Source organism: Camelus ferus, chromosome 16 (genome assembly GCF_009834535.1).
Source record: "Camelus ferus isolate YT-003-E chromosome 16, BCGSAC_Cfer_1.0, whole genome shotgun sequence".
NCBI classification, from domain to species: domain Eukaryota; kingdom Metazoa; phylum Chordata; class Mammalia; order Artiodactyla; family Camelidae; genus Camelus; species Camelus ferus.
The window spans coordinates 14,033,022-14,058,926 of record NC_045711.1 but is presented as its reverse complement, the minus strand read 5'-3'; the positions used below and the strand labels follow the sequence as shown (position 1 = coordinate 14,058,926).

General features: G+C 41.1%; 1 protein-coding gene across 1 annotated transcript; it reads left to right on the top strand.

Moving 5' to 3' along the window:
- Positions 1-2,333: 2,333 nt before the first annotated feature.
- On the top strand, positions 2,334-22,827 carry LOC102507826 (myosin-4). Its single transcript, XM_032498791.1, is given in 39 exon segments — positions 2,334-2,552; positions 2,653-2,796; positions 2,914-3,070; positions 4,128-4,155; positions 4,911-5,025; positions 5,120-5,212; positions 5,347-5,410; positions 6,095-6,193; positions 6,284-6,387; positions 6,541-6,609; positions 6,611-6,680; positions 6,883-7,001; positions 7,090-7,239; positions 8,557-8,727; positions 9,427-9,733; positions 10,567-10,637; positions 11,210-11,297; positions 11,384-11,501; positions 11,827-11,950; positions 12,044-12,180; positions 12,309-12,564; positions 13,230-13,472; positions 13,774-13,950; positions 14,030-14,175; positions 14,424-14,514; positions 14,607-14,996; positions 15,491-15,617; positions 16,044-16,162; positions 16,290-16,486; positions 17,675-17,858; positions 17,939-18,104; positions 18,206-18,330; positions 18,599-18,907; positions 19,519-19,722; positions 20,977-21,102; positions 21,198-21,368; positions 21,458-21,562; positions 21,662-21,757; positions 22,557-22,827. Coding segments are annotated over 39 exon segments (5,817 nt in total). The 5' UTR covers positions 2,334-2,348; the 3' UTR covers positions 22,710-22,827.
- The last annotated feature ends 3,078 nt before the right edge of the window (positions 22,828-25,905 follow it).

Below are 25,905 nucleotides of genomic sequence, written 5' to 3'. Positions count from 1 at the left end.
ACTCTGATATCCTAGTTTAGCGTTGGGAATAGGATAGAAGGAGCAGATCATCTTTTAAAATGGCTTCTCACAAAATTTTGACTTTACAGACCATTTCACCACAGAAAACCTAATGACTCTTCTCTTGCACATTATTAGAATTTCAGAAAGAATGCAATGATCATGTGTAATATTTAATATGAACTATTACTGCAACTTACCCAATGCGGATATACCAGAGAAATGGAATGATAAAATCAACAATGTGTTGATCTGGAAATCAAAATTTCTAGGTGCCAATCCAGGCTTTTCGTTGACCCTAGCTGCCTGGGTCAAGCCAACTGGCTCTTATGTACGTTGAAATACAGTGCGTTGCAGTGGAATTGGCACTGAACTTGGACTTAAGAGAATAGGGCTCATGTCCCATACTACTATTTACATTTTTCTAACACTGAATGGCCCTTCACCTTTCTAACCCTCATGTTGCTCATAAGCAAAACAAGGAAGCTGAACTTCACTACTAAGGTTCTTTGAGCTCTTGCAATCTACGGCCTAAGTCAGTGGTTTCCAAGGACTACTCCATAGAATCAAAAAATTTAATGGACCTCCCCCAACTCCATGTGCTGCAACCTGTACTTTTAGTATCATATAAGGAATATACGTGATGATGAACACCTACTATACACTTAATAATTCTTTGCAATGAGTATATATTTAATATGACAGCTATACTCATTAAAAGAGAAAACATAGTTTGGGAATGTTGCTTGTCCCACCTTGAGGCCACTATTACTGTGCAGCTGGATTCAAGGACCCCGAGGATCCCTGGGGATTTGTGACCCACAAGTTGGGAAATGACAGATCTCAGACCTGAGACGGGAAGGGTGGCACCGTTTCCATGTTTTGTGGATAGACTGTATCACAGAAATCTCTACAAGGCAGTATGTTGTTAATTCAAAATTGCCAAGAATAAAAACACAGAAACAAACAAAAATTTCATTTATCCTTCCAAGAAAAAGCCCTAACAGTAAATGTTCCAATATCTAAAGTTCAATACCATCAAAAGACTTTTACAGGTACAAGCTAGATCGATTTCAGAGATACAGTATGTGGCAAACTCTCTAACACTCTAAACAGAGAGGAAGCGTGATGCTGATGATTAAAGAGCAAGACATCTTCTGGAAAACCTGCAAGAGGCCAGGGCTGCTGTTCTCGTTGCTGTTGGCAACCAGGACCCAGCTTTCCACCTTCGTTAACTCTGGTCACTCATCAGGGCAAGAGGATTTATTTTCTCAAAATTAATTTGTCAGTGGAAAAAAATTTTAAGTCCATTTTGGCGTGACGCTCTATACTGGCTGTCCATTTCAAAACAGACATTTAAAGGACTGGTATTTTTTTGAAAAAAGAGGATGGGGTAAGATATATATCTATATCTATATTTATATCTATAAAATAGCTAAAAGAAGAATTAGATAAAAACAACTAGCAGGCCGATATCTAGCTTTAAAAAAAGAAAATTATACACCAAAAATATATAATCACTATGAAATTTAATTAAGAATTCAGATTCTTAATTAAATGTTAAGATGTTAGAAGTTATCTTTCGTTTAGATAATCTACTGACTTTCAGAAATTTTGAGAACTGATAAAAAAGACTTACTTTTGTTGAGGACAAAACCGTCTGTTGCATTTTTGGCTTTCACTGTACTGACTTCTCCCTTTACTTACTGGGTACTTGTTACTTAACTAGGAGTTTCTTTGTGCTCATCAGGTGTTTTCAACCTGGACTTTTGGTCCTACAAAAAACAGATTTAACTTTTCATACATCCCATTTTAATAATTTTTACACCCAATTAACAACTCCTATTTAAGTAATTTGAGGAGGAGGAAAATTTCCCTAAATATCTGAGTTTTTAAAACAGGTTCATTTAGATTAAAACACCATTGGAAACAATTATGTTCATTTCTTTTAACATCATAATGTCAAAAAAAAAAAAAAAGGCAGGGGGTTGGAAAAACGAAAGGGAAAAAAGAGAAGAAGAAAAGATTATGAACACATTTGGGATGTTGCTGATTGAAACATTAGTTTCTCCACAATTCTCAACTAAGGCTGAAAGTATCAGGGATGGATTGGAGGCTTAGATATCGCACATATTAAGTTAACAACGTAAGACCTTCAAATCAACGATGTGCTCTATCAGCACCTGGCAGAGTACACACGCGTGATCCCTAAAGGCAGGGTGAGGAACGGCGTGGCCACTAAAGCACTGACTGAAGAGCAAAAGGACAACCCACGCCCTGGCTCACCATCCAGCGCTCTTTCTCCCTCAGGTACATCGGTGCCCTGCTGCCATCAGTAATCTGCAGCCATGAGTTCAGATCAGGAAATGGCTGTCTTTGGGGAGGCTGCTCCTTACCTCCGAAAGTCTGAAAAGGAGCGCATCGAGGCCCAGAATAAGCCTTTTGATGCCAAGACATCAGTCTTTGTGGTGGACCCCAAGGAGTCCTTTGTGAAAGCGACCGTGCAGAGCAGGGAAGGGGGGAAGGTGACAGCCAAGACTGAAGCTGGAGCGGTAAGTAAACCATCTGCAGGCGATGAGACAGGGCCTCATCTTCAGGTAAGGGAGCTGACACATAGTTTTTTGACCTGGCTTCTCTTTCTTGACTTGACAGACAGTAACTGTGAAAGAAGACCAAGTCTTCCCCATGAACCCTCCGAAATATGACAAGATCGAGGACATGGCCATGATGACCCACCTGCACGAGCCCGCGGTGCTGTACAACCTCAAAGAGCGTTACGCAGCCTGGATGATCTACGTGAGTTCATTCTCATGGACTTCTTCTGCTCATGCACGTCGCTCATATTTTGAAAAACAGCACATTCCTAAGGTCCCCATGAAATAATTAATTTCTTTTCTATTTCTTTTGGTGCAGACCTACTCAGGCCTGTTCTGCGTCACTGTCAACCCCTACAAGTGGCTGCCAGTGTACAACGCAGAGGTGGTGGCTGCCTACCGAGGCAAAAAGCGCCAGGAGGCCCCGCCCCACATCTTCTCCATCTCTGACAACGCCTATCAGTTCATGCTGACTGGTGAGTGGTTCAAATATTTTCCATATGAATTATTTTACCACCTATAATCACAAAATGGTAAAGCAAAAAAGGGCTTTGGAAATAATTGAATCCAACCTCCCAGTAGCACAGAAGAGGGGACAAAACAACAGTGAGGTCCACACTGTCAAGCGGGAACTAACATTCAGTTCTTCTGATTCCACCCCCATGACTCCACCAGACCACGTACTGCTCCATCCTACTAAGTGTGACTCGCTGATAGTCTCTTTGCTTGGAAATTCATGATTTTAAACATTTAATTAACAAAAACAAGCTGAAGTGTATTGTCTGAATAGAAATGAAAAATACATGTTCAACATTTTAGTACCTAAGTGTCCTGTTGATTGCAACCTGGATACTTTTAAGAGTACTGTTACATCTTTAAAGTCGTCAGAAACCATCTCAGAGACAATATCCTCTCTCTGATGAAAGTGATATTTTGGGGCTACATGCATACAAACGGAAATTGTTACTGTTCCCCTATTAAAGAACTTAATTCTGATACAGGCACTATCTCTCACCTGATCTTTATTTGACCCAATGGCATTTTTGGGGAAGGCTGATCAGAGTTAGGGTTGCAGTCAATGGCCCTGAGATACAAGTGAGTACATGTGTATATGCGTGCGCATGTGTGTATCTGCGATATGAATTGAACTTTGGTCTGATTAACACTACTTTAAACTATAAAATAGAGTCTAAGTCTTAGCATATTATGTATTTTTCAGTTATATGCATCCGTCAGCAGACAGCCTGAAATCTACAGATGACAAGTAGGGAATGTGGCTCTGTAAAGTTGCTTTTTTTTTTTTTTTTTTATCAAAAGGACACACTTCCAGTGGTGCCTAAGTTTAAAATATGACAATATTTTAATGTCTCTCTTTCCCAACTTGAGACTTAAAAATAATATCACATATAGCTTTATAATAATATATTGAAAAACTCCATTGAACTAGACACACACGATGCTCTCAGTGTCTACCTAAAGAAAGGTTCTTTGTGTAATGATATAAATGTTGACTGTCCACTATTTTTCTTCCAGATCGGGAGAATCAGTCTATCTTAATCACGTATGTATTAATATTATGAGACTTATTCCTATTTTACTCACACTGGGAAAATGACAAACCAAAACAAGAAATTGCTTCATGCCCCCATACTAAACCAACAGCATGATCAGCCTGCAATTAGATATTATAAAGTTTAGGTTACATCTGAATGCAAAAGAACAATGTCCCAATTTAAATCATTTGCTAGTCCAGTACTGAAAGTTCCAGAATGTTCCGGCAAGTTGGAGATGTAAACCACCACATCCTCACACGGCCAGAACCCGTTACCGGGAAGCGAGCACACACAGCTTCCGACGGTTGGGAGTTTGACAACGTTGCCAGTGTTTCATTTGCAAGGTCTACTGGGGAATGCTTATTCCTTCAAAGACCTCACTTGGGAATGTCTTTAGCCTAAGGAAGCTGACAGACACATCATTATTTCAGAGAGTTTTGCACTAATTGCTTCATTTATTACATAGTGATTGAGTGGGTACTTCTTGGACACTCAAGTCCCGGGCTAAGCCCCTAGAAGAGAGTCTCGCATATTTTAAGCGCTCAAGAAATAAGCGTTACATGATTACTGAATGAATGTCTCAGCTTCTGTTGAGTGCAAAGCACCAGAAACACCATGAGCTACATGTTAGATGAAGAGAAAGACCTAGGAGACTCTGACAAGAAATATAAAGCAGGCAAATAAGGCAGTGAATGCAGATGAAAGTCGTTTCATTTGTCACAAGAGCTTAATCTCTCACACATATTGGATCACTGTCTGACAGCGGGGAGTCCGGGGCTGGGAAGACTGTGAACACGAAGCGCGTCATCCAGTACTTTGCAACAATTGCGGTGACTGGGGAGAAGAGGAAGGAGGAACCTACTAGTGGCAAAATGCAGGTGGGTCTGGCCGCCGTGTCAGAATCTGGGCTGGCAGGTGAGAAACTCCTGAGCCCCACAAGTGAGGACCGCTCTTGCCTTCTTGCCTTTGCAGGGGACCCTGGAAGATCAAATCATCAGTGCCAACCCCCTACTGGAGGCCTTTGGCAACGCCAAGACCGTGAGGAATGACAACTCCTCTCGCTTTGTAAGTCTCTAGGTCACAGAAAGGCTTTCTCAGCCCTTCAGTGCCAAACGAGGCATGTCTCAGTTATCATTTCAGTCTCTTCTTACTTCTGTGCCTCCAGTTTTGTATATAACATCACCCTTTTCACTTGCAAGGGTAAATTCATCAGGATCCACTTCGGTACCACAGGGAAACTGGCTTCTGCTGATATTGAAACATGTGAGTAACAGGACCCCCTAAGTAGAATCCAAGAACGGCAAATGATGGTTTGGAGGAACATTCTACAGCTCCTGCTGAGCCTGGAGCCTGTGAGACACCAGTCTGCTGCCAAGCACACCCGTGGTTAATGCCAGTCTCAACCACAGCCCGCAGCGGGCTTTATCCCCCCCCACCCCCCCGCCCCAGTCATGAGCTAACGGTTCTGGAGAAACCGCCAGGGCTCGTGGGGCTTGTCTGAAGTAGTCCAGCCTCAGAACAAATTTCAAATTTTTCTCGGGAAAAGCTAAGACTAGAAGTATATCTGTTTCCTATGGGTTCAGTGTATGTGATTTCTTCCTAGTACGAGCCTTCATAAACATGCTCTTAGTAACCCCTCTGGTATAAAGTGAGAAGAGACCCAGGAGAGGACCGAGTTATCAAGGATCAGGTATATTCCAAATGTCAAGGACCTTCTGTGTGAGAATGAATACGTCCTGGGCCAGGCAACTTTAGTTCCCTTCTAGAGGTAGTAAGAGCAACCGCGCGGCGTTTGCAGAGTCGTAACGTGGACTATCTACCTCGTGGGGACGTTCAGCTGGAATCTCAAGCATGCCAAGGAGATTTAGCTAGAGACCCACGGTTCCAAAATCACTCCAGGAACTTTATACTTTTTTCACCTACGCCAACGCCTGCTTTCCACCGCAGATCTCCTGGAAAAGTCTAGAGTCACTTTCCAGCTAAAGGCAGAAAGAAGCTACCATATTTTTTACCAGATCATGTCTAACAAGAAGCCAGATCTAATTGGTAAGAGCTTAAATTTGTAAGTTAGAAGCTAATTGTTCTATTAGCATCTTCTAAGGTGAAACATATACACCGAATTTTCCACGTACACAGAAATGCTCCTGATCACCACCAACCCGTACGACTACGCCTACGTCAGTCAAGGGGAGATCTCAGTCCCCAGCATTGATGACCAAGAAGAGCTGATGGCCACAGACGTAAGTTACACGTGCAGTTTTTAAAAAACAATTCCTTACATTTGGGCATGACGATGACAACCTGCTGTAGGTGTGATTAAGGACATAATACAAATGCTCCTAAATAAGTTGGTGCCTTCTGCCCAACTTCTGTCCTCTCATCTCTCCTGGCAGAGCGCCATCGACATCCTGGGCTTCACTGCGGATGAAAGGGTCGCCATCTACAAGCTCACAGGGGCAGTGAATGCACTACGGGAACTTGAAATTCAAGCAAAAGCAGCGAGAGGAGCAGGCTGAGCCAGATGGCACTGAAGGTACCTGGTGAACCTCTATCTGGGCTAAATTAGAGAATACAGGCAAATAAGCCCATTCGAAACTCATGTCTCCTCTACAGCTGAGCTTCGGATGCATATACACAAATCTACCCCCACACAGTATGATTCACTCCTTACTCTGTCCCTATCAACTGTGAGGCCACAGTATGTCATGCTGGATACTCGAATTGTGTCTCTGCAGTTGCTGACAAGGCTGCCTATCTCCAGGGTCTGAACTCTGCTGACCTGCTTAAAGCCCTCTGCTTTCCCAGGGTCAAGGTTGGCAACGAGTACGTCACCAAAGGCCAGACTGTGCAGCAGGCAAGTGCATGACACTATGAATCACACACCCCCGACGTCCTCATGACATGTCTTCAATAACGCAGTGATCATTACTCTCTCTATGAAGGTGTACAACGCCGTGGGTGCTCTGGCCAAAGCTGTTTATGATAAGATGTTCCTGTGGATGGTCACCCGCATCAACCAGCAGCTGGACACCAAGCAGCCCCGGCAGTACTTCATCGGGGTCTTGGACATCGCTGGCTTTGAGATCTTTGATGTGAGTTAGCACAGATTTCGCAGGAGAAAAACTTAACAAATCTTACTTCCACGGTCTGTGTTACAAAAGGTCTATGAAAGACAGCTACACTACAAAGTAAACTGACACATGAAAGAAGATCAAAAGTCCACGAAAGGACGTGAATTTTAGGGCGAGACAGATCTGGGCTCAGATTCTACCTGTCAGTTCTGACCTGTGTGAACTTGGTTAATGGAAATGGTGTCCGACCCAAAGCTGGGCAAGTTCAACTACCATGTAAGACACCTAACACTCCAGGTAACACTCACTCCTGAGATCTTTCTACCGCTGGGTTTCTTAATTTCAAGACATGAGCACAGTCCCCAAGCACAGTCAGCATCTAGTAAATGATGAAGAAGGTGAAGAGGCAACAACGGCAGCAAACTGGCAGTGGGGAAACGATGACAAATGCAAAGAACAGTTCTGAGATTCCTACCTGCCCTGCCGTGTGCAGGTACGGAGGATGGAAACAGCATCATAAAGACACTCAAATTCCACTGCCCAGGACAGACTAAAGCCATATAGTTTAGGAAGAAGGTTACCAAAGTCCCCTTCCTGACAGTAGTGTCTCGGATGTGTCTGATCCAGAGGTCCCACGTCTTCCCCTTTCTCTATAAGTAGACTGATGGACACTGAATGAGATTGTCTGAGTTTTACGGACAAGAGCATTTCCAGAAATTTTCAAGCCGACACGGGAAAGAGAGAGAATCTGGTACCAAGACGGAACAGGAAGAGCAATCCACACGTTTTCAAATAAGAGAACTAACAACAGTGCAAGCTTGTAGACTCTGAGAGTTTTAAAATAACAGTTTTGCTGAGATAATCATTCACATACCGTACAGTTCACTTATTTAAATTTCTGAATTCAGAGGTTTTTGATATACTTACAGACCTGTGCAACCATCACGACAACTGATTTTAGAACATTGTCATCCCTTCAATGAGAAATCCCTCCCCATTAAGCAGTCATTCTCCACTTCCCTCTCCCCCAGCCCCTAGAAACCACTAATTTCTTTTGTGTCTTTGCATTTGCCTATTCTGGACATTTCATATAAACGGAATCATATAATGCATGGCCTTTGAAGCTGCCTTCTTTCACTTAGCCTAATGTTTGCAAGGTTCATCCGTCCTGTACAACCTCTTTGACTTCTGTGTACGGTGATACCGCTTTCAGTCAAGAGCATTCCCAATCGTGTTTCTCCGCAGGTGGGCAGGTAGACTAGCCAAGCAAGAAAAGCCACGTTCAGAGAGAGGCTGTATCACAAGATGAACGGCAATTTGTGTTTTCTGCTTATTTAGTTCAACAGCCTGGAGCAGCTGTGCATCAACTTCACCAACGAGAAACTGCAACAGTTTTTCAACCACCACATGTTCGTGCTGGAGCAGGAGGAGTACAAGAAGGAGGGCATCGAGTGGGAGTTCATCGACTTCGGGATGGACCTGGCTGCCTGCATCGAGCTCATCGAGAAGGTTCGCTTCCCTTTTTCAGATTGCAGATCATACTGCTGACCACTATTTTTTTTTTAATCATAAAACTTGGTATATTCTATGGTACAAGACTTCTACATATAAACAAAATCATGGAAAGTCCTTTTGCCAACCCTGAGGCAGCTATTCAGTGAAACGAGACTGGATCTCTTCTATCGAGTCCAGAACTCTGCATTTCCCTACAGTTTGCAATTCAACTTTACACTTAAACCATCTTTCCTTATGAAAGAGCTCAGAGGAGAGTACATTTTACTCCTTATTTCTTTGTCAGCCTTGGATTCATTACTCCTGGCATTTGCAATTTGAGTTTCTAGCACCTTAAAGCAGAGCCTCTGAATTAAGCCCAAGCCTCACCACAAGTACTTAAAATTGTATATATTTCACTAATCTCACCTACAGAGATATTTTTTTCCAAGTGCTTCTGACAAAACCAGTTAGTAACTCATACTTGTGGAAATACTGCTCTAAGGCCTTTGGGGCAAATATGCAAAGTATGCAGGAGCACACTCTTCGATTACCTTGATAGGAACAACATTAATATTTGTTAAATTAACAAAAGACTAAGTTTTCATTAACTGCTAGGAATTAAAGGACGAATTTACTCAAACAGGATCATAATGTTACATATTATTTCTATTGGCAGACAAAATTCAAATATCATCTTCTTTTTCATTCTCTCAGCCTATGGGCATCTTCTCCATCCTGGAAGAGGAGTGCATGTTCCCCAAGGCCACAGACATCTCCTTCAAGAACAAGCTCTATGAACAGCATCTTGGGAAGTCCAACAACTTCCAGAAGCCAAAGCCTGCCAAAGGCAAGCCCGAGGCCCACTTCTCCCTGATCCACTACGCGGGCACCGTGGACTACAACATTGTCGGCTGGCTGGACAAGAACAAGGACCCCCTGAATGAGACTGTGGTCGGGCTGTACCAGAAGTCCGCATTGAAGACTCTGGCTCTCCTCTTCGCTGCAGCTTCAGGCTCTGAAGGTCATTTTTAATATCATTAGCATGTTCCTAGAGTTTCTTCAGAGACAGGTATAGTTATAGCACAACCTAACATGAAAATACTGGCTAATATGGAGCTAATGAAAAGGTGTATATGTAGTAAGTGTGGCACAATCTTAAGATCACAGAGTTTTAAAGCTAAAATTGACACTGTGGATCTTTCTGTCCATGACTTAATTTCACCAATGAGGAAACAGAGGTTCAGAGAGGTGAGCACTCACTTGGGGTCACACAGCTCTTTTCTCCTGTTTTAACAGTATTAGGTCTCTCAAGGATCCAGCTAAGTTGGAAATGAGGAAATCCTTTGTCAGGGCACTAGTGCTTGAGAAACTGGAAGTTCTGTCCTCTTAAGACCCCTCAGAACAGGTGTGTAAGTAACAGAATAAAAGTACAGGCAATTAGGCAATGGGACTTCCCTGCAGGTAATCAGAGGCTCACCTACCTGGGACCAAGCACAGTCTTGCCTGTTCTTCAGGAAATGTTGCACTACGGAGGCATGACGACTCTGTCTCCTGGCACTTCCTTCAGGGGACAGACTGTTCACCTTGGAGTAGACGTGTCCCATCCCTTTCCCACATCTTCACTTTTTCACCCAGAGCTGTTTTGTTGTTGTTGTCCTGAATGCCTACTGTGTGAGCCAATGCTTATATTTTCTTAATCTATAGTTGAAGAGAAGATATGCAAAAATTAGGAAATGACACAAGTGGATGAGTGCAAATTTAAATTCCAAAGGGAATTCTGGCAGTTGTGATGTCTATGGATAGTACTTAAAAGCCTGTTAAAAATAATTTAAATTTTTCTATTTTATTTTTCAGAGGGTGGCGGTGGAAAGAAAGGTGGCAAGAAGAAGGGTTCTTCTTTCCAGACTGTGTCAGCTCTTTTCAGGGTACAGTATATTCTTGAATTCCAGAGGATTATTTTTGTAAAAATATGAAATGATTGTAACTTAAAATTTTTTTTAAGAAATCTTTGGTGAAACTGAAGAAAGTAGTGATGTACTAAAAAAAAAATCTGAAAAATTCCTTAGGAAAAATTAAACAGAAAGAAGACTCACAGTGTGTCTTTTCACATCAACCTCTCTGATAAATGAACCAATTGCTCTTTAAGCCCCAAATCTAAAAGATCCAGCATTAAGCAAATTTCACATGAAGTCAAACTCTCTCTGAAAAAGCAACCACTGTAGTCAGTTACATCTCCTTCATAGGTCCCAAGTCTCAGTATAAATTTTCTCTGATTGGCAGTGCTTGAGAAAAATAAACTAAAGTTGGTTGGTTTTGAGTAATCCATAATTTCCTATCCACTCTCCATGTGCATGATTTCTCTTGGCCAACATGCTTTGTTCCTCACTGAGATGGCTCATTAAAATGTGAAATGGGGGCACATTAATTACAGATCGACAGGGACTCTCGTGTAGATATAACTAGAAATTATTTTAAAACTTTTCACACGGTTTTATAGGAGAATTTAAATAAGCTGATGACCAACTTGAGGAGCACTCACCCCCACTTTGTACGCTGCATCATCCCCAATGAAACTAAAACTCCTGGTAAGACATTCCTGATATCCAAATAAGACTCCAGTGTGACTTCTCATTAGACTATTATTATATGGAAAACGTACCTCTTTTTTTAGGGGCCATGGAGCATGAACTGGTCCTGCACCAGCTGCGCTGTAATGGAGTGCTGGAGGGCATCCGCATCTGCAGGAAGGGCTTCCCCAGCAGGATCCTCTATGCAGACTTCAAACAGAGGTTTGTATCTCATTATTTTTCCTTTTCAATGTGTTTGTCTGTATGAAAACTGCCACATAGTTCAAATACTTTTTAAACTTTTCCTTGAAAAGTGAACTTCGATCACTTGAAAGGTTATCATAAAAGAAAGAAGGCTAGGTTTATATTATCCTAAGTTTTACATCATATCTTCTCAAGTTTTACAAAAGGCATTGTTTGATTGTTTTAATGGAATTATTTTTCTCCAAAACTCAATCCATTATTTTTTAAATGATAGCTACAAAGAGTTTCACCTTTATCTTCAGTGAAGAAAAACCACATTTTAGTATTTTTTTCATTCTGACAGATACAAGGTTCTAAATGCAAGTGCCATCCCAGACGGTCAGTTCATTGACAGCAAGAAGGCTTCCGAGAAGCTTCTGGGGTCTATCGACATTGACCACACCCAGTACAAATTTGGTCACACCAAGGTACTATCAACCCTAATTTCTATGTATCGCAATTCATCACCTTAGGGCTTTCTTATGAGTGGAAATCACACATTTAACTTGTTCTTTGGCAAGGTTTTCTTTAAAGCTGGCCTGTTGGGAGCTCTAGAGGAGATGCGAGATGAAAAGCTGGCTCAGCTCATCACACGCACTCAAGCCATGTGCAGAGGGTTCCTGATGAGGGTGGAGTTCAGGAAGATGATGGAGAGGAGGTGAGGAACCAAGGACAAGGCCTGCTTCTTCACATTTTCACAGCTGAATCCAATGCAGTTATTACTTTTGTTGAGGGATGGTCACTTTCCACACGTTTCTTCATTTGCATCTTTTTTCTTTCCTACAGAGAGTCCATCTTCTGTATCCAGTACAATATCCGTGCCTTCATGAATGTGAAGCACTGGCCCTGGATGAAGCTGTATTTCAAGATCAAGCCCCTCCTCAAGAGTGCAGAGGCAGAGAAGGAGATGGCCAACATGAAGGAAGAATTTGAGAAGACCAAAGAAGATCTCGCAAAGTCAGAGGCAAAGAGGAAAGAACTTGAAGAGAAAATGGTTACTCTGATGCAAGAGAAAAATGACTTACAACTCCAAGTTCAATCTGTGAGTATTATACATTGCACAGTTCAACCACATATCATCCAGCCACGAACTGGATATGAGAATTTTTTTAACTTAAGGTTTATAAATAAATGGTTTCCACTGAAACATGTGTTGTAATTGTTTAACTCAGACTGAAGAAGAACAGAAGCAGGATCACAAATCATACTCTGCTTATGTTCGACGCACATTCATACGTAGTTCAGTCATCAGTGAGCAAAGTCATAAAAATATCCATAAACATTTTCTTCCCTTAGACCCTTCTCTGAGATTTTATATTGTTTTCTTCTCAGTACATATTTTTTGTGTATAAAATAGTAGTTACGTTGTTTGTACCACTGCAGAAAAAAGGCTAAATTCATCTCCCCTCAACTGTGAGAATTAAAAGTGACTTTTCCCAAGTAGTAAAGGTACAGATTTTGCCAAAAGGCTAATTTTACTGACTTGATCTTCCACACATGAATATTTGGAGGAAATCTATTATTATACTTAATCAGCAAATTGCAATTACTAACATTTTGTCCACATAATTTTTAAAACTTGGTAAGTTAGCTGGCATATGTGCTGACCAAACTGGTTGAGTCACTGAAGTTTCTCCCTTTTAATAAGTTGTTGTGCATTTGCAGATATAGCTTAAAGAAATGAATACGTTTAATTTCTCCCTTTAGGAAGCAGATAGCTTGGCTGATGCAGAGGAAAGATGTGATCAGCTAATTAAAACCAAAATCCACCTGGAGGCCAAGATCAAGGAGGTGACTGAGAGAGCCGAGGATGAGGAAGAGATCAACGCTGAGCTGACGGCCAAGAAGAGGAAGCTGGAGGACGAATGCTCAGAGCTGAAGAAAGACATAGATGACCTTGAGCTGACACTGGCCAAGGTTGAGAAGGAGAAGCATGCCACAGAGAACAAGGTAAAAATCATGATTCACTTTAGTGTATTTACAAGTGCTAACTTGTTACTGATGTCTCTTAACTGAAAGTTTAATCTTAAAATTATTATATATGAAAGGACAATATTGTCATAATTATGGCATCTCTCTTTTCTTCACCATTCCTATCTATTTACTTTGCCCATTAGCGCCTATATTTTTCAGCTACATAGGCCTGGGTTACCTTTCAGTTTCCATTTTTCATATCAGGTTGAAGTTATCCTAATATTCATCAAGACAACAGGACATCATTAACATTCTTGTAATTTGTTTAAATCTAAAGGTGAAAAACCTCACAGAAGAGATGGCAGGACTGGATGAAACCATCGCAAAGCTGACCAAGGAGAAGAAGGCCCTCCAGGAGGCCCACCAGCAGACCCTGGATGACCTACAGGCAGAAGAGGACAAAGTCAACACCCTGACCAAAGCTAAAACCAAGCTAGAGCAGCAAGTGGATGACGTAAGTCTAGGATTATCAAGGAAATTATTTTCTTGAAAAGGAAGCTAAGCAATCCTTTTGACTTGACATTTATATTAAGCTTGAAGGGTCCTTGGAGCAAGAAAAGAAACTGCGCATGGACCTAGAGAGAGCCAAGAGGAAACTGGAGGGTGACCTAAAATTGGCCCAAGAATCCACAATGGATATAGAAAATGACAAACAGCAACTTGATGAGAAACTCAAAAAGTGAGTATGATAGAATTCAACTGTAACCTGCTTCTTGTCTGGGTCTCTAAAATATTACTTCATGGCACACAGAAGAAAAACAATGTCATCTTTGACTTTTGTCTGTAATGAAAATGGTACACTACTGACTTGTAAAGCATGTCCTACTCACGTCGTCAACACCAGCAGTATAAAGATAATCAATTACACAGAGGAAAGAAGACTGGTAGGAGGACGGACGGAGAGCTAACGTGTTGCTCTTCTAACAGGAAAGAATTTGAGATGAGCAATCTGCAAAGCAAGATTGAAGATGAACAGGCCCTTGCGATGCAGCTGCAGAAGAAGATCAAGGAGTTGCAGGTAAGTATGTGATTTCCATCAGTCTCATCCAAAATGACAAAAAAATTCCTACCACCAAGGAGCTCTTAACTTTGAGCCTTTCCCCATGCCAGGCCCGCATCGAGGAGCTGGAGGAGGAAATCGAGGCAGAGCGGGCCTCCCGGGCCAAAGCAGAGAAGCAGCGCTCTGACCTCACCCGGGAACTGGAGGAGATCAGCGAGCGGCTGGAAGAAGCCGGTGGGGCAACTTCAGCCCAGATCGAGATGAACAAGAAGCGGGAGGCCGAGTTCCAGAAAATGCGCCGGGACCTGGAGGAGGCCACCCTGCAGCACGAGGCCACGGCGGCCGCGCTGAGGAAGAAGCACGCGGACAGCGTGGCCGAGCTGGGGGAGCAGATCGACAACCTGCAGAGGGTCAAGCAGAAGCTGGAGAAGGAGAAGAGTGAGCTGAAGATGGAGATTGACGACTTGGCCAGCAACATGGAGACCGTCTCCAAAGCCAAGGTCTGTACTAACTTGTCCCCTTTCATCTTTATTTTCAACAACTCAAAATGATTGAGTTTTACATGATTATACCTAATCTAAGTGTTCAAACTTAAAGTGCTAATTCAAACTTTGAAATTATTCTTAACTATCACTATGTTGAACTGAATCATTTCAGTCTGCATACCTTCTTTGTAGAAATCCCTTTAAACTTTGTCACTATTACCGTGAAAGGCAATTACAGAAAAGAAGTATCTAAAACACATACTCTGTATAATGCAGAATTTAAACAATGTTCTGGTTTTCCAAAAGAAAAATCTGATTTTCACAATAACGTATTTATTCATTTGGCCTAAATTATGTGCCTCTACAGCCAAGGCACCTTACAGGGCTCTGAAGCAGACAGCAAACTAAACAAAGTCTAGCCCCTTTCCACCAGTTGTCATAGATCTCCAAATCTCAGACTTAGAAAGAGAAGCAGATCATCTTTTCCTGTTTTCTACTTCCCACCACAGGGAAACCTGGAGAAGATGTGCCACACACTAGAGGACCAGCTTAGTGAAGTGAAAACCAAAGAAGAGGAGCACCAGCGATTAATCAACGAACTGTCAGCCCAGAAGGCACGTTTACACACAGAATCCGGTCAGTAAACGTGGAGCTGTGAGGAACGAGATGCGAGCCTCCACCCGTGTAGACCTATCAAACACAAATCCCTTCTTTGGCCTTATACAGCCATCTATCATTGATCTGTTATTTCTCCATCCTTTTATTGTGAGATGGTACAATGAGTATAAGCTATAATTGGGGGAAAAAAAAATTAAGCTCCTTGAGGTGTAGAGATTTTTGTTGTATCAGCATTACTCAACACCCCCCTCCCCCACCCAAATCTCTGACTACAAAGACAGCTCCCACATTTTTGAAAAAACAAGAAATAAATTTCTCAACAGCATCAGACCTCTTGTTATTCTCCTTCTCGTATGAAATTGAAGTAAGAGAGTTATGATATTATTTCACTCTTTAAACTACTCTTCATCTAGACCACATAACTAAATCACTATATGTTTTAAGGTGAATTTGCACGACAGCTAGATGAGAAGGAAACTCTGGTGTCTCAGCTATCCAGAGGCAAACAAGCATTTACGCAACAGATTGAGGAATTAAAGAGGCAGCTAGAAGAGGAGATTAAGGTGAGGATTCTCCAGCTGGTATTTTCAATCACTTGAACTTGGCAGCATGACACACTATTGAACTTCACATAGAGAATACCAATGATCAGAACATAAACTTACGTTGTGCACTTTTTGGTTGGTCCAGGCCAAGAGTGCTCTGGCCCACGCCCTACAGTCGGCCCGGCACGACTGTGACCTGCTGCGGGAACAGTACGAGGAGGAGCAGGAAGCCAAGGCCGAGCTGCAGAGGTCAATGTCCAAGGCCAACAGTGAGGTTGCCCAGTGGAGGACCAAATATGAGACGGACGCCATCCAGCGCACGGAGGAGCTGGAGGAGGCCAAGTACGGGCTCTTAGTTAGGGGGACAGAAAGAAGTAAAAGTTTAAAAACAATGAAGGAAAAATTACAGAGACTATTCCATGGAGACAGACGAAGGATTTCAGCCTGTTTGATTATAGAGTGGTGAATTCCACCACATTTTCCTTCTGACAGCCTAATTTATGTCCACTAAAGAATGGGCCAGGACCAGAGCCCTCTCTCCATTCTGGCCTATTCCAAAAGCATCTTAAGTTTTTTTCCACCAAAATGAATTAATAATTACCAGCATATTCATCATGAATTAAGTAAATTAATTTCCTTTAATATAAAGAGAAACAGACATCAACACTTATCTGGTACATTGTTATGAGTATGATAAATAATAATAATCAGTTTTTCCTAACCTGGAGTATTAGAAGTTCAGAACGGGGCTATCATACTCTGTCATCACTTACCTGACAGCTAATCACACACACTGTTTGTGGAATTAAACTCATGGGAGTTCCACATGGAAGGAAAATAATCATTTTATTCTCAGCAAAGGAAGTTTCCCTAAATCTGATTTACCGCAGTGGTTGTTGGAATCAGACAGAATGACGGGCTTGACAAGCATTCGCAGAAGGAGCACCCCGGACACAAGCATGTGGGCTGGTGAAGGGGGCAGTAAGACTTCGGAGGGTATCTGAGAAGGGTAATAATGGAATAATATTTATTATCAGGGGTGACCAAGCCCAGAAAGTTATTAATTGTATGACACTGAACACATCTCTCTGGGCCACAGTTTCCTCACTGGTAAAGAGGACCGTGCTAGAAAATGTTTAAGGATCCTATTCAATGTTAAGCTTCTTCAGTGATACGCCTCCTGTTCACGGGTGTCACTTCTTCCACCTTCACGTCCGCACATTGCTCACTCTGCTAAGATGTTTCTTCATAACCTCCGTGCCTCATATCACCACCACCACCAAACACACACAAAAACGGTCTCATAAATTTGTTTGACAACCCCCAAGATAAAGGCGAATTCACCAGGAAAAATAGAATTCCAGAAGAGAGAAAATGGGTGCTGAGGATATTTTAAAAAATCATAACAACTTTTAGACAAAGGAGCAAGAAATCTTGGGGAAGATACACTTTCCTCATCAGCAGCTTTAGAAAGTTCACTGTGGTAACTTTGACTCTGCTCTTGGTCACTCACACTGACCAACTTTTCAGGAAGAAGCTGGCCCAGCGTCTGCAGGATGCTGAGGAACATGTGGAAGCCGTCAATGCCAAGTGCGCCTCCCTTGAGAAGACCAAGCAGCGGCTCCAGAACGAAGTGGAGGACCTCATGCTGGATGTGGAGAGGTCTAACGCGGCCTGCGCGGCCCTCGATAAGAAGCAAAGGAACTTTGACAAGGTAGCTCCCAGTGAGCAGATTCCCATGGGGACACTGACATGATTCTCGATTACAGAGGCTTAGTCCCGGTGTACTTCCAGGTCCTATCAGAATGGAAACAGAAGTATGAGGAAACTCAGGCTGAACTTGAGGCCTCCCAGAAGGAGTCCCGTTCTCTCAGTAATGAGCTGTTCAAGGTCAAGAATGCCTACGAGGAGTCCCTAGATCAACTTGAGACGCTAAAGAGAGAAAATAAGAACTTGCAGCGTGAGTCTTTGTAATCACTGTATTTCAAAAATGGTGGGTAGGGATCTTAACAATTTTTCATTTTTCTTAACTGAATTTGGTATTTTATTATTAAACTACAGAGGAGATTTCTGACATGACCGAGCAAATAGCAGAGGGAGGAAAGCATATCCATGAACTGGAGAAAGTAAAGAAACAAATAGATCAAGAGAAAGGTGAACTACAGGCTGCTCTAGAGGAAGCAGAGGTATGTGTTTCATTGGCTCACCTATGCATTATAATATAAATTGAAAAATGAATAGCAACTGACATTTATTATGTTGCAAACTTTCAGGAGATAACTCATGTTATTTAGTAAAAAATACTGAATTATACCTTGGGAATGTAGAACTAACAGGCTAAACTAAGATATATGGAAGTCTGAGTTTTTCTAATGCCTTCTTGAGAAAATCATCATAATGTGCAAAAAAAAAAAAAAAGCCCTTTAGGTAATTTAAATGTTGCTTTTTTAAAAGGCATCTCTTGAGCATGAAGAAGGCAAAATCCTTCGCATCCAACTTGAGTTAAATCAGGTGAAATCTGAGATTGACCGGAAAATTGCTGAAAAAGATGAAGAAATTGACCAGCTAAAGAGGAACCATCTCAGAGTCGTGGAGTCAATGCAGAGCACCCTTGATGCTGAGATCAGGAGCAGGAATGATGCCCTGAGAATCAAGAAGAAGATGGAGGGAGACCTCAATGAAATGGAAATTCAGCTGAATCACGCCAACCGCCAGGCTACTGAGGCAATAAAGAATCTTAGAAACACACAAGGAATACTGAAGGTAAACCGGGATAAACAAATGTGGTAATACACAATCTGGGAGTAATTGTGTAGCTCTAATTTTAATATTTTAGAAGGACTATATGCCATAAATCACTTAAATAATATAGTAATCAGTTGGAAATTTTATGTACACTGCTGAAAAATAGTTAAATTCTTGAAAGTCCAAACAGAAATTACTTTGTCAACTGAAAAGAAGACAAAGTGGTGAGGGATTGGGAGGCACAGGAAGTGATGAGTTTATCTAAATGCCACCACATAAATCACTTCATTTATGTGGTCTGTATGTGTTTAATGTAGATAAATATATGTATATTTAATATGTATATCTGTATTTGATTAACACGATTAGGTTATCTCATCTCTAAGGATACTTTCCTAATCCAAAATTTTGTAGCTTTAGTCATGGTATTTTTTTCATGATTCAGGATGTAAGATAATGTAACATTATGTTCTTTTGAATAGAATTGCTACTGAAGGCTACAAAGACTTGGAGATTTTTTCCTACCTAAACATACTCTAGGTTGTTAAGATCAGCGTGTGTACATGACCCTAAATTTGTATTTGCTTTAATTGGAGCATGAGTAAGAGTCATTTTCTCTTTCCATGTAGGACACTCAGCTCCATCTGGATGATGCCATCAGAGGTCAGGATGACCTTAAGGAACAGCTGGCCATGGTTGAGCGTAGAGCCAACCTGATGCAGGCTGAGACTGAAGAGCTGAGGGCGTCACTGGAACAAACAGAGAGGAGCAGGCGAGTGGCAGAGCAAGAGCTTCTGGATGCCAGTGAGCGTGTGCAGCTCCTGCACACACAGGTAAGGTTTACGACTATGGTTGAGCAAATGCACTCCCTGAAGCTGAGGACAACTGAAGAGGATAAGTCTATTATACAGTAAGGAGTAACCTTGGCAAGTGTCCCTCCCAGGAGTTCTGGAAAATGTCCATCAGTAAATGTGCACTGGGACCCAGCTGGTTCACAAGTGTATATATGGACTGGCATAATCATGTTAATTTGAAATTAGAGTTCTAAAACTTTTGTAATAAAAAACACAGAAGACCTCCTAATAGTCATATTTACAACACTGGTAACCATCTTGTCTTGTAACTCTAAGCTGCAAAGGGGATAAACAAATCAAATGCATGAAGGCCACCATTACTGTTAGTCACCATTTGTTGTTTATAATGGATTGTTACATTAAGGGCGGTATATCCTCACAATGGCTAATCAGCAGCCATTGTAGTATTCATGAATTTATTGCCATGGAAAGATGTTCACAATACAGTAAGCAAAAACAGCAACTTAATAATAATATACAAAGCATGCTTCTTTTTGTTAAAAATATTCAGGAAACATCCAGAAGTATAAACAAAAGTGTTAATCAATAGTTATCACTAGGTAGTGAAGGTACAATAATTATTCTTTGTTTCTTTTTTGCTAATTTATATGTCCTACTATTTTTTTATAATAAGTATATATCATTGCATACTTTGAGTTGCAATATATGAAAATAGCAATCATGGAAAAGTTAAAATCACATACTACAAAATAATTTTAGAAAGAAGTTAAAATGCCACATTTTCCTTACTCATTAATACCTTTGACTTGATTGACTATTTTAAATACTGCCAACTTTCCAAAAACATAAGCGATTCTTGGTTCATTTTTGTACCAATAATGATGCTATTTATCCATTTAACATACAGAGCCAACAAATGTGAACAAACAACTAAAAATTAATGATTCATTTGTCAAGAGCTGTGTGGTGCTACCTGCAGCACTTCAAATTTTTTCTTGGGGCAGTGATTGTGCTTTGTAATTATAAGCAGCCACTGATAGTAGTCAAATACATTGATATCAAAAATTAATTTTCATCTGGAAGAATTTAAGAGAATTTTTATTCACAGATATAGGCAGATAGAAAATAAGCCATAAACTTAAAATCTACTTTTGATTTCACTTTTATACTGAATATTTCTTATCAATAATTTATGCCTGTGTACACTAGTAAAAATGACAATGTAGATAGCTACAATTAAATGAGCTTTTCTTTTTGATTAATTTGAACCAGAACACCAGCCTGATCAACACCAAGAAGAAGCTGGAGACAGACATCTCCCAACTCCAGGGAGAGATGGAGGACATCGTCCAGGAAGCTCGCAACGCAGAAGAGAAGGCCAAGAAGGCCATCACTGACGTGAGCAGAGGGCCACGCAGGGGTGGTCAAGCTAGAATCTTGACGGGCTATCTTATCTTAGCTCTCTCAACCTGTTTCATTTTACTGCTCATTAGGCGGCCATGATGGCCGAGGAGCTGAAGAAGGAGCAGGACACCAGCGCCCACCTGGAGCGGATGAAGAAGAACCTGGAGCAGACGGTGAAGGACCTGCAGCACCGCCTGGACGAGGCTGAGCAGCTGGCCCTGAAGGGCGGGAAGAAGCAGATCCAGAAGCTGGAGGCCAGGGTGGGTCTCCACTTCATTTGATTCCCAGACGCCCAGCCTGTTCACACTGGGTTACAGCCAAGGGGCTAAACATCTTTGTTCTCTCCCAGGTGAGGGAGCTTGAAAATGAGGTTGAAAGTGAACAGAAGCGCAATGTCGAGGCTGTCAAGGGTCTTCGGAAACATGAGAGAAGAGTGAAGGAACTCACTTACCAGGTGACCAGTATTTTTCAGGCCTACCTCTTTCAAGACAATAAAAATAATGAGCTGTTTTGGAATAATGACACTATCTACTTGCTACTTCTTTCACTTCAGACTGAGGAGGACCGCAAGAATGTTCTCAGGCTGCAGGACTTGGTGGACAAATTACAAACCAAAGTCAAAGCTTATAAGAGACAAGCTGAAGAGGCTGTGAGTACCTCCACAGTGAGAGAAAGGTTCAGGAGTGGGGCCAGGTTTTGTGGAGACTAAAGTTCACACAATTTAAGCAGCTTTCATCAAGGCAAAGAACACAAAATTGGGAATACAAAGTTAGACTTGAAAATGAATAGTTATTTAGAAAGAAAAAATCTTACCACTAATTACTAGAGCCTTAGAGATTGAGATTCATTTCTTCTGAGACCTCTTCAAGCAGTTTTCCAGACATGGCAGTACAGAAATGCTACACTTGGTTACAACCACTTCCCTCCCAATCTGTAGCACGACGCAACTCCCAGCAATGCCCAGCACTCATAGAGGCCGTGCGAATGAGGGCTCTGAAGTCTAAGACTTATTTAACTTCATGATAAAGCCACCTCATAACATTTCTTTTTCATTTGGCTGCAGTTATCTTTCTCATCCTGTTAATTCTAAAACCTTCCTTAAGGTTCTCTACACCCAGTGCTACCATGGTGCCTACTTTCTAAAGGTTGTTTCACAGAAATAAGGCTGATTCAGATTCCTGCTACTTTGAGCTCCCTGTTGTCACTGCAGCATCTTAAGTTTGCCAGGAAGAGAGTCAAGTGAGAGAGACTGAACAGGGGGTTGGAAGCCCACTGACACAGAGGCGAATATGTGGCATGCCCTGCCCCAGAGAAGCACATCAGCAACTAACAGGACCTCTGCCTTCTCATTCATGAAGCAAATCCTGTAGCTGCTTCTGGTAACAAAGGCAATAAGAATCAGAAAATGTCAAATTTTCTTGTTCTCTCAAATGCATTTCTTTTCTCAGGAGGAACAATCCAATGTCAACCTCTCTAAGTTCCGCAAGCTCCAGCACGAGCTGGAGGAGGCTGAGGAGCGGGCAGACATCGCCGAGTCCCAGGTCAATAAGCTGCGGGTGAAGAGCCGGGAGGTTCACACAAAAATCGTCAGTGAAGAGTGATTCACTTTAACGCTGAAAAGTGACCAAAGAAATGCGCAAAATGTGAAGTTCTTTGTCACTGTCACATGTCACTGTAATGTCAAGAAAATAAATCTGCAGAGAATTTTGCGATCTAAAATTACATGTCTCTTACTTACAAGGTCTACAATGCTATTAGAACCAATGTATTTATTCAGCATTTGTTATGCTCCTACTGTGTGCAGTCAGAGATGATGACAAAAAATGAATGTAGTCAGTGAACCAACTTTAATAGAAGGCAAGTGCAATGAAGTGCTTCAAGAGGATGCAAAGGTAGTTAATGTATCCTCAATTCCATTCAACCAATTTTACTGAGTACCAAGAATATGTCTGTAGAGAAATGGGCACCAAGGATATGACAATCTTCCCTGCTCTGAGGTCAAGCCAGCATGAGAGGCAGCAATTCAAACAGATTTTAGTACAACATGCAGACTCACAGAAGTATGAAAGTAAGTGTGGCCATAACAGTGAGGTGCTAACCTGGGGAATCCAGGAAGGCTTCTCAAAGGAGATTGACTTAGCTCCTAAAAGATGAGGAGATAGTTATGATACAGAAGAGAAGAGGAGAGGGTCATTCTAAGAGAAAATAGGCATGAGATTTCAGAGTAGTTTAAGCACAGCTCCATGAGCAAAGGGCATCAGGTAAGGCCAGAGACGGAAGTTAAGACCTGACCGTGAAGGGTCAGTCATATGCAGCACTAAGGAATTAGGACATGCATCAAACTGGTCAGATTTCACGAGGAGGAGAGTTGACACAGTTTGGGCAGTACTGTGGAGGATGGAGTAGGATAGGAAAGATCGGAGCCTGGGAAGACTCTGAAGGCCTTAAGAATGATCCAAATCAGAGATGACAGTGATAGAAATGAACGAGAGTGCAGAGTGAAAGCAGGGTTCCATTATTGGCATAAAGAAAGGCCTGGGAGAGCACTGAGAGAGTTAGAGAGTTTCACAGCATTCAAACCTCCCAATTACTCTGTGGTTACAGATTTTATTTCCTTCTCAAGGAAATTCTTTTCCTCTGAACTACCTACCTTTCTAAGAAAAAGGACAGAACTTTTTAGATTAATCTTCCCATTGACCTAATATCTACATACAATTCTGCTTACCAAGGAACCTTATTTTTCTCAGTTCCATACATATTTTAATGAAGAACAAGAAAAATAATTTATACCTTATCTTCTTAATATCAAAAGAATGTGACTGAAATTTTATCATAGCCATTGCCAGAGTGGGTTTTTTTTTTTATAATACTTTTTGGCTTCATTGTGCAGACATTTAAAAACTAAGTTGGCAGAATACTAACTTATTCTTTTACAGTGCTATCCCTTTCTAATGAGGAGGCTGCTTCGGGGAATCTCCTTCTCCAGCGTGGGAATCCTAATTAGTAATAAGAAGCCTGCTTCATGAGAAGAGAATTTAAAAGGGGTAGAAAATAATTATAAAGAATATTTCACCTATGCCATGAAGAAGACTAATGAAATGTCCTGCCTAAAGCAGGCATTTATTATCAAATTTTAATTAAACTCTGTAGAGTTAACCTACTGACCTCAAAAGCACTGGGCAATTGCCTTATTATTCTGTCTGCTAACTATTTAAATAACTGCTTACGTAGAGAACTGAGAGTAGATTTCATTATCTAGAGGTCAATTACTCTGGGGTCCCTGATTAAAGCAGTAAGGATTTAGAGTCACAGATATACTGGTTAATATTCTTCTTCATCTTCCTCACAGATTAAGAGATTTATAGACTTATTTCCTTATCTCTTATAGCAAAACCTCACATGATGATCTACACTAATAATACTCTTGGTATTTTCTTGAATTGATATGAGGGATCATTGAGATTTGGGGACTGTTTCTAATCTACTGATGCTGGATAAAAGAACCCAAACAGGATGTGTGCAGGCAGAAAGCAGGAGGCTGGCTTCAGGAACAACTTTAAACCAGGAAAAACAGAGGTAGTGTAAGTCTGACTCCTTCCTGATACGTAGCACTTAGACTTACTGTGATGGAAAGAAATTGAGACTAGAAGAAGACTGTGAAATGTTACAAAGGGCAAGGCACTTTTTCTCTAACATATAGATAAACCTATTTAAAATGTATACATAGGGAACTAGGCAGAGATGACCATGCCCTAGTGCTCTTGGTATCCAGCCAGGCTCCATGACACTAATAAAATCTCCTAGGAATTTGTACCAAGGCCAGTTTCTTTACGTTCTGAGGACTTAAATACCACGGTTACTGAAAGCAAAATCTGGGACCACTGACAAACTGATACTTTGAAATACCATGAATCTTTTCCCCTCAACTCAATTCATAAGTGTTCAGATAACCAACAGACATCAAGAACAGAAGAAATCTCAGGATCCTTCCATTCCAAAACATTTCCTCCCCTTCTATCAATCTTATATATAAATATCCTATTAGAGATTGAACACTTGGAATATTGGAGGATGCTCACTTTAATCTCTTATTAAACTGAAAATATACTAATTTCAACTAATACCCTCCCTAGAATTATTGGCTAACCAACTAAGAAAGTATCTAAAGAAAGAGGTCTCTTGAGATGTGTCTGAAGAAAGACACATGTATATGAATACATGTATCAAAGCATTCCATTGTACACCCAAAACTAATACATTATGTGTCATACCTCAATTAAAAAAATGTATGAACTTTGCACTCTAACTCAGATCCCTGAATTAAAGACCCACCTTTAACCATACCACAAAACACCATAAATATCCACCCATAGGTGGTTTCCTCCCATATTACAATAAGTAATAAATTCAACTCCATGAAGGAAGGAAGGGAGGGAGAGAGGAAGGTAATATACCTGCACTGTAATGGTCAAGACAGCACAAAGGAGCTGTATGGGAGCAAAGCTATATTGGGCTAAGGAAATCGACTACAGATAGTACAGTAATAATTATAACAACGTGTTATTGGATTTGTAACATTAAAAGATGTAAATATATAATAATATACAATAGACAACAGGAAAAAATAAATAAAACTAAGATCTGGCTCTTGTAAAGATAAATAAAATTGACAAATTTTAGCTAGACTCAGTAAGAAAAAAAGAGAGAACACTCTCTGATAAATAAAACCAGAAATGAAAGAAGAGGAATAACAATGGATACCACAGAAATACAAAGGATTAGAAGAGAATATTATGA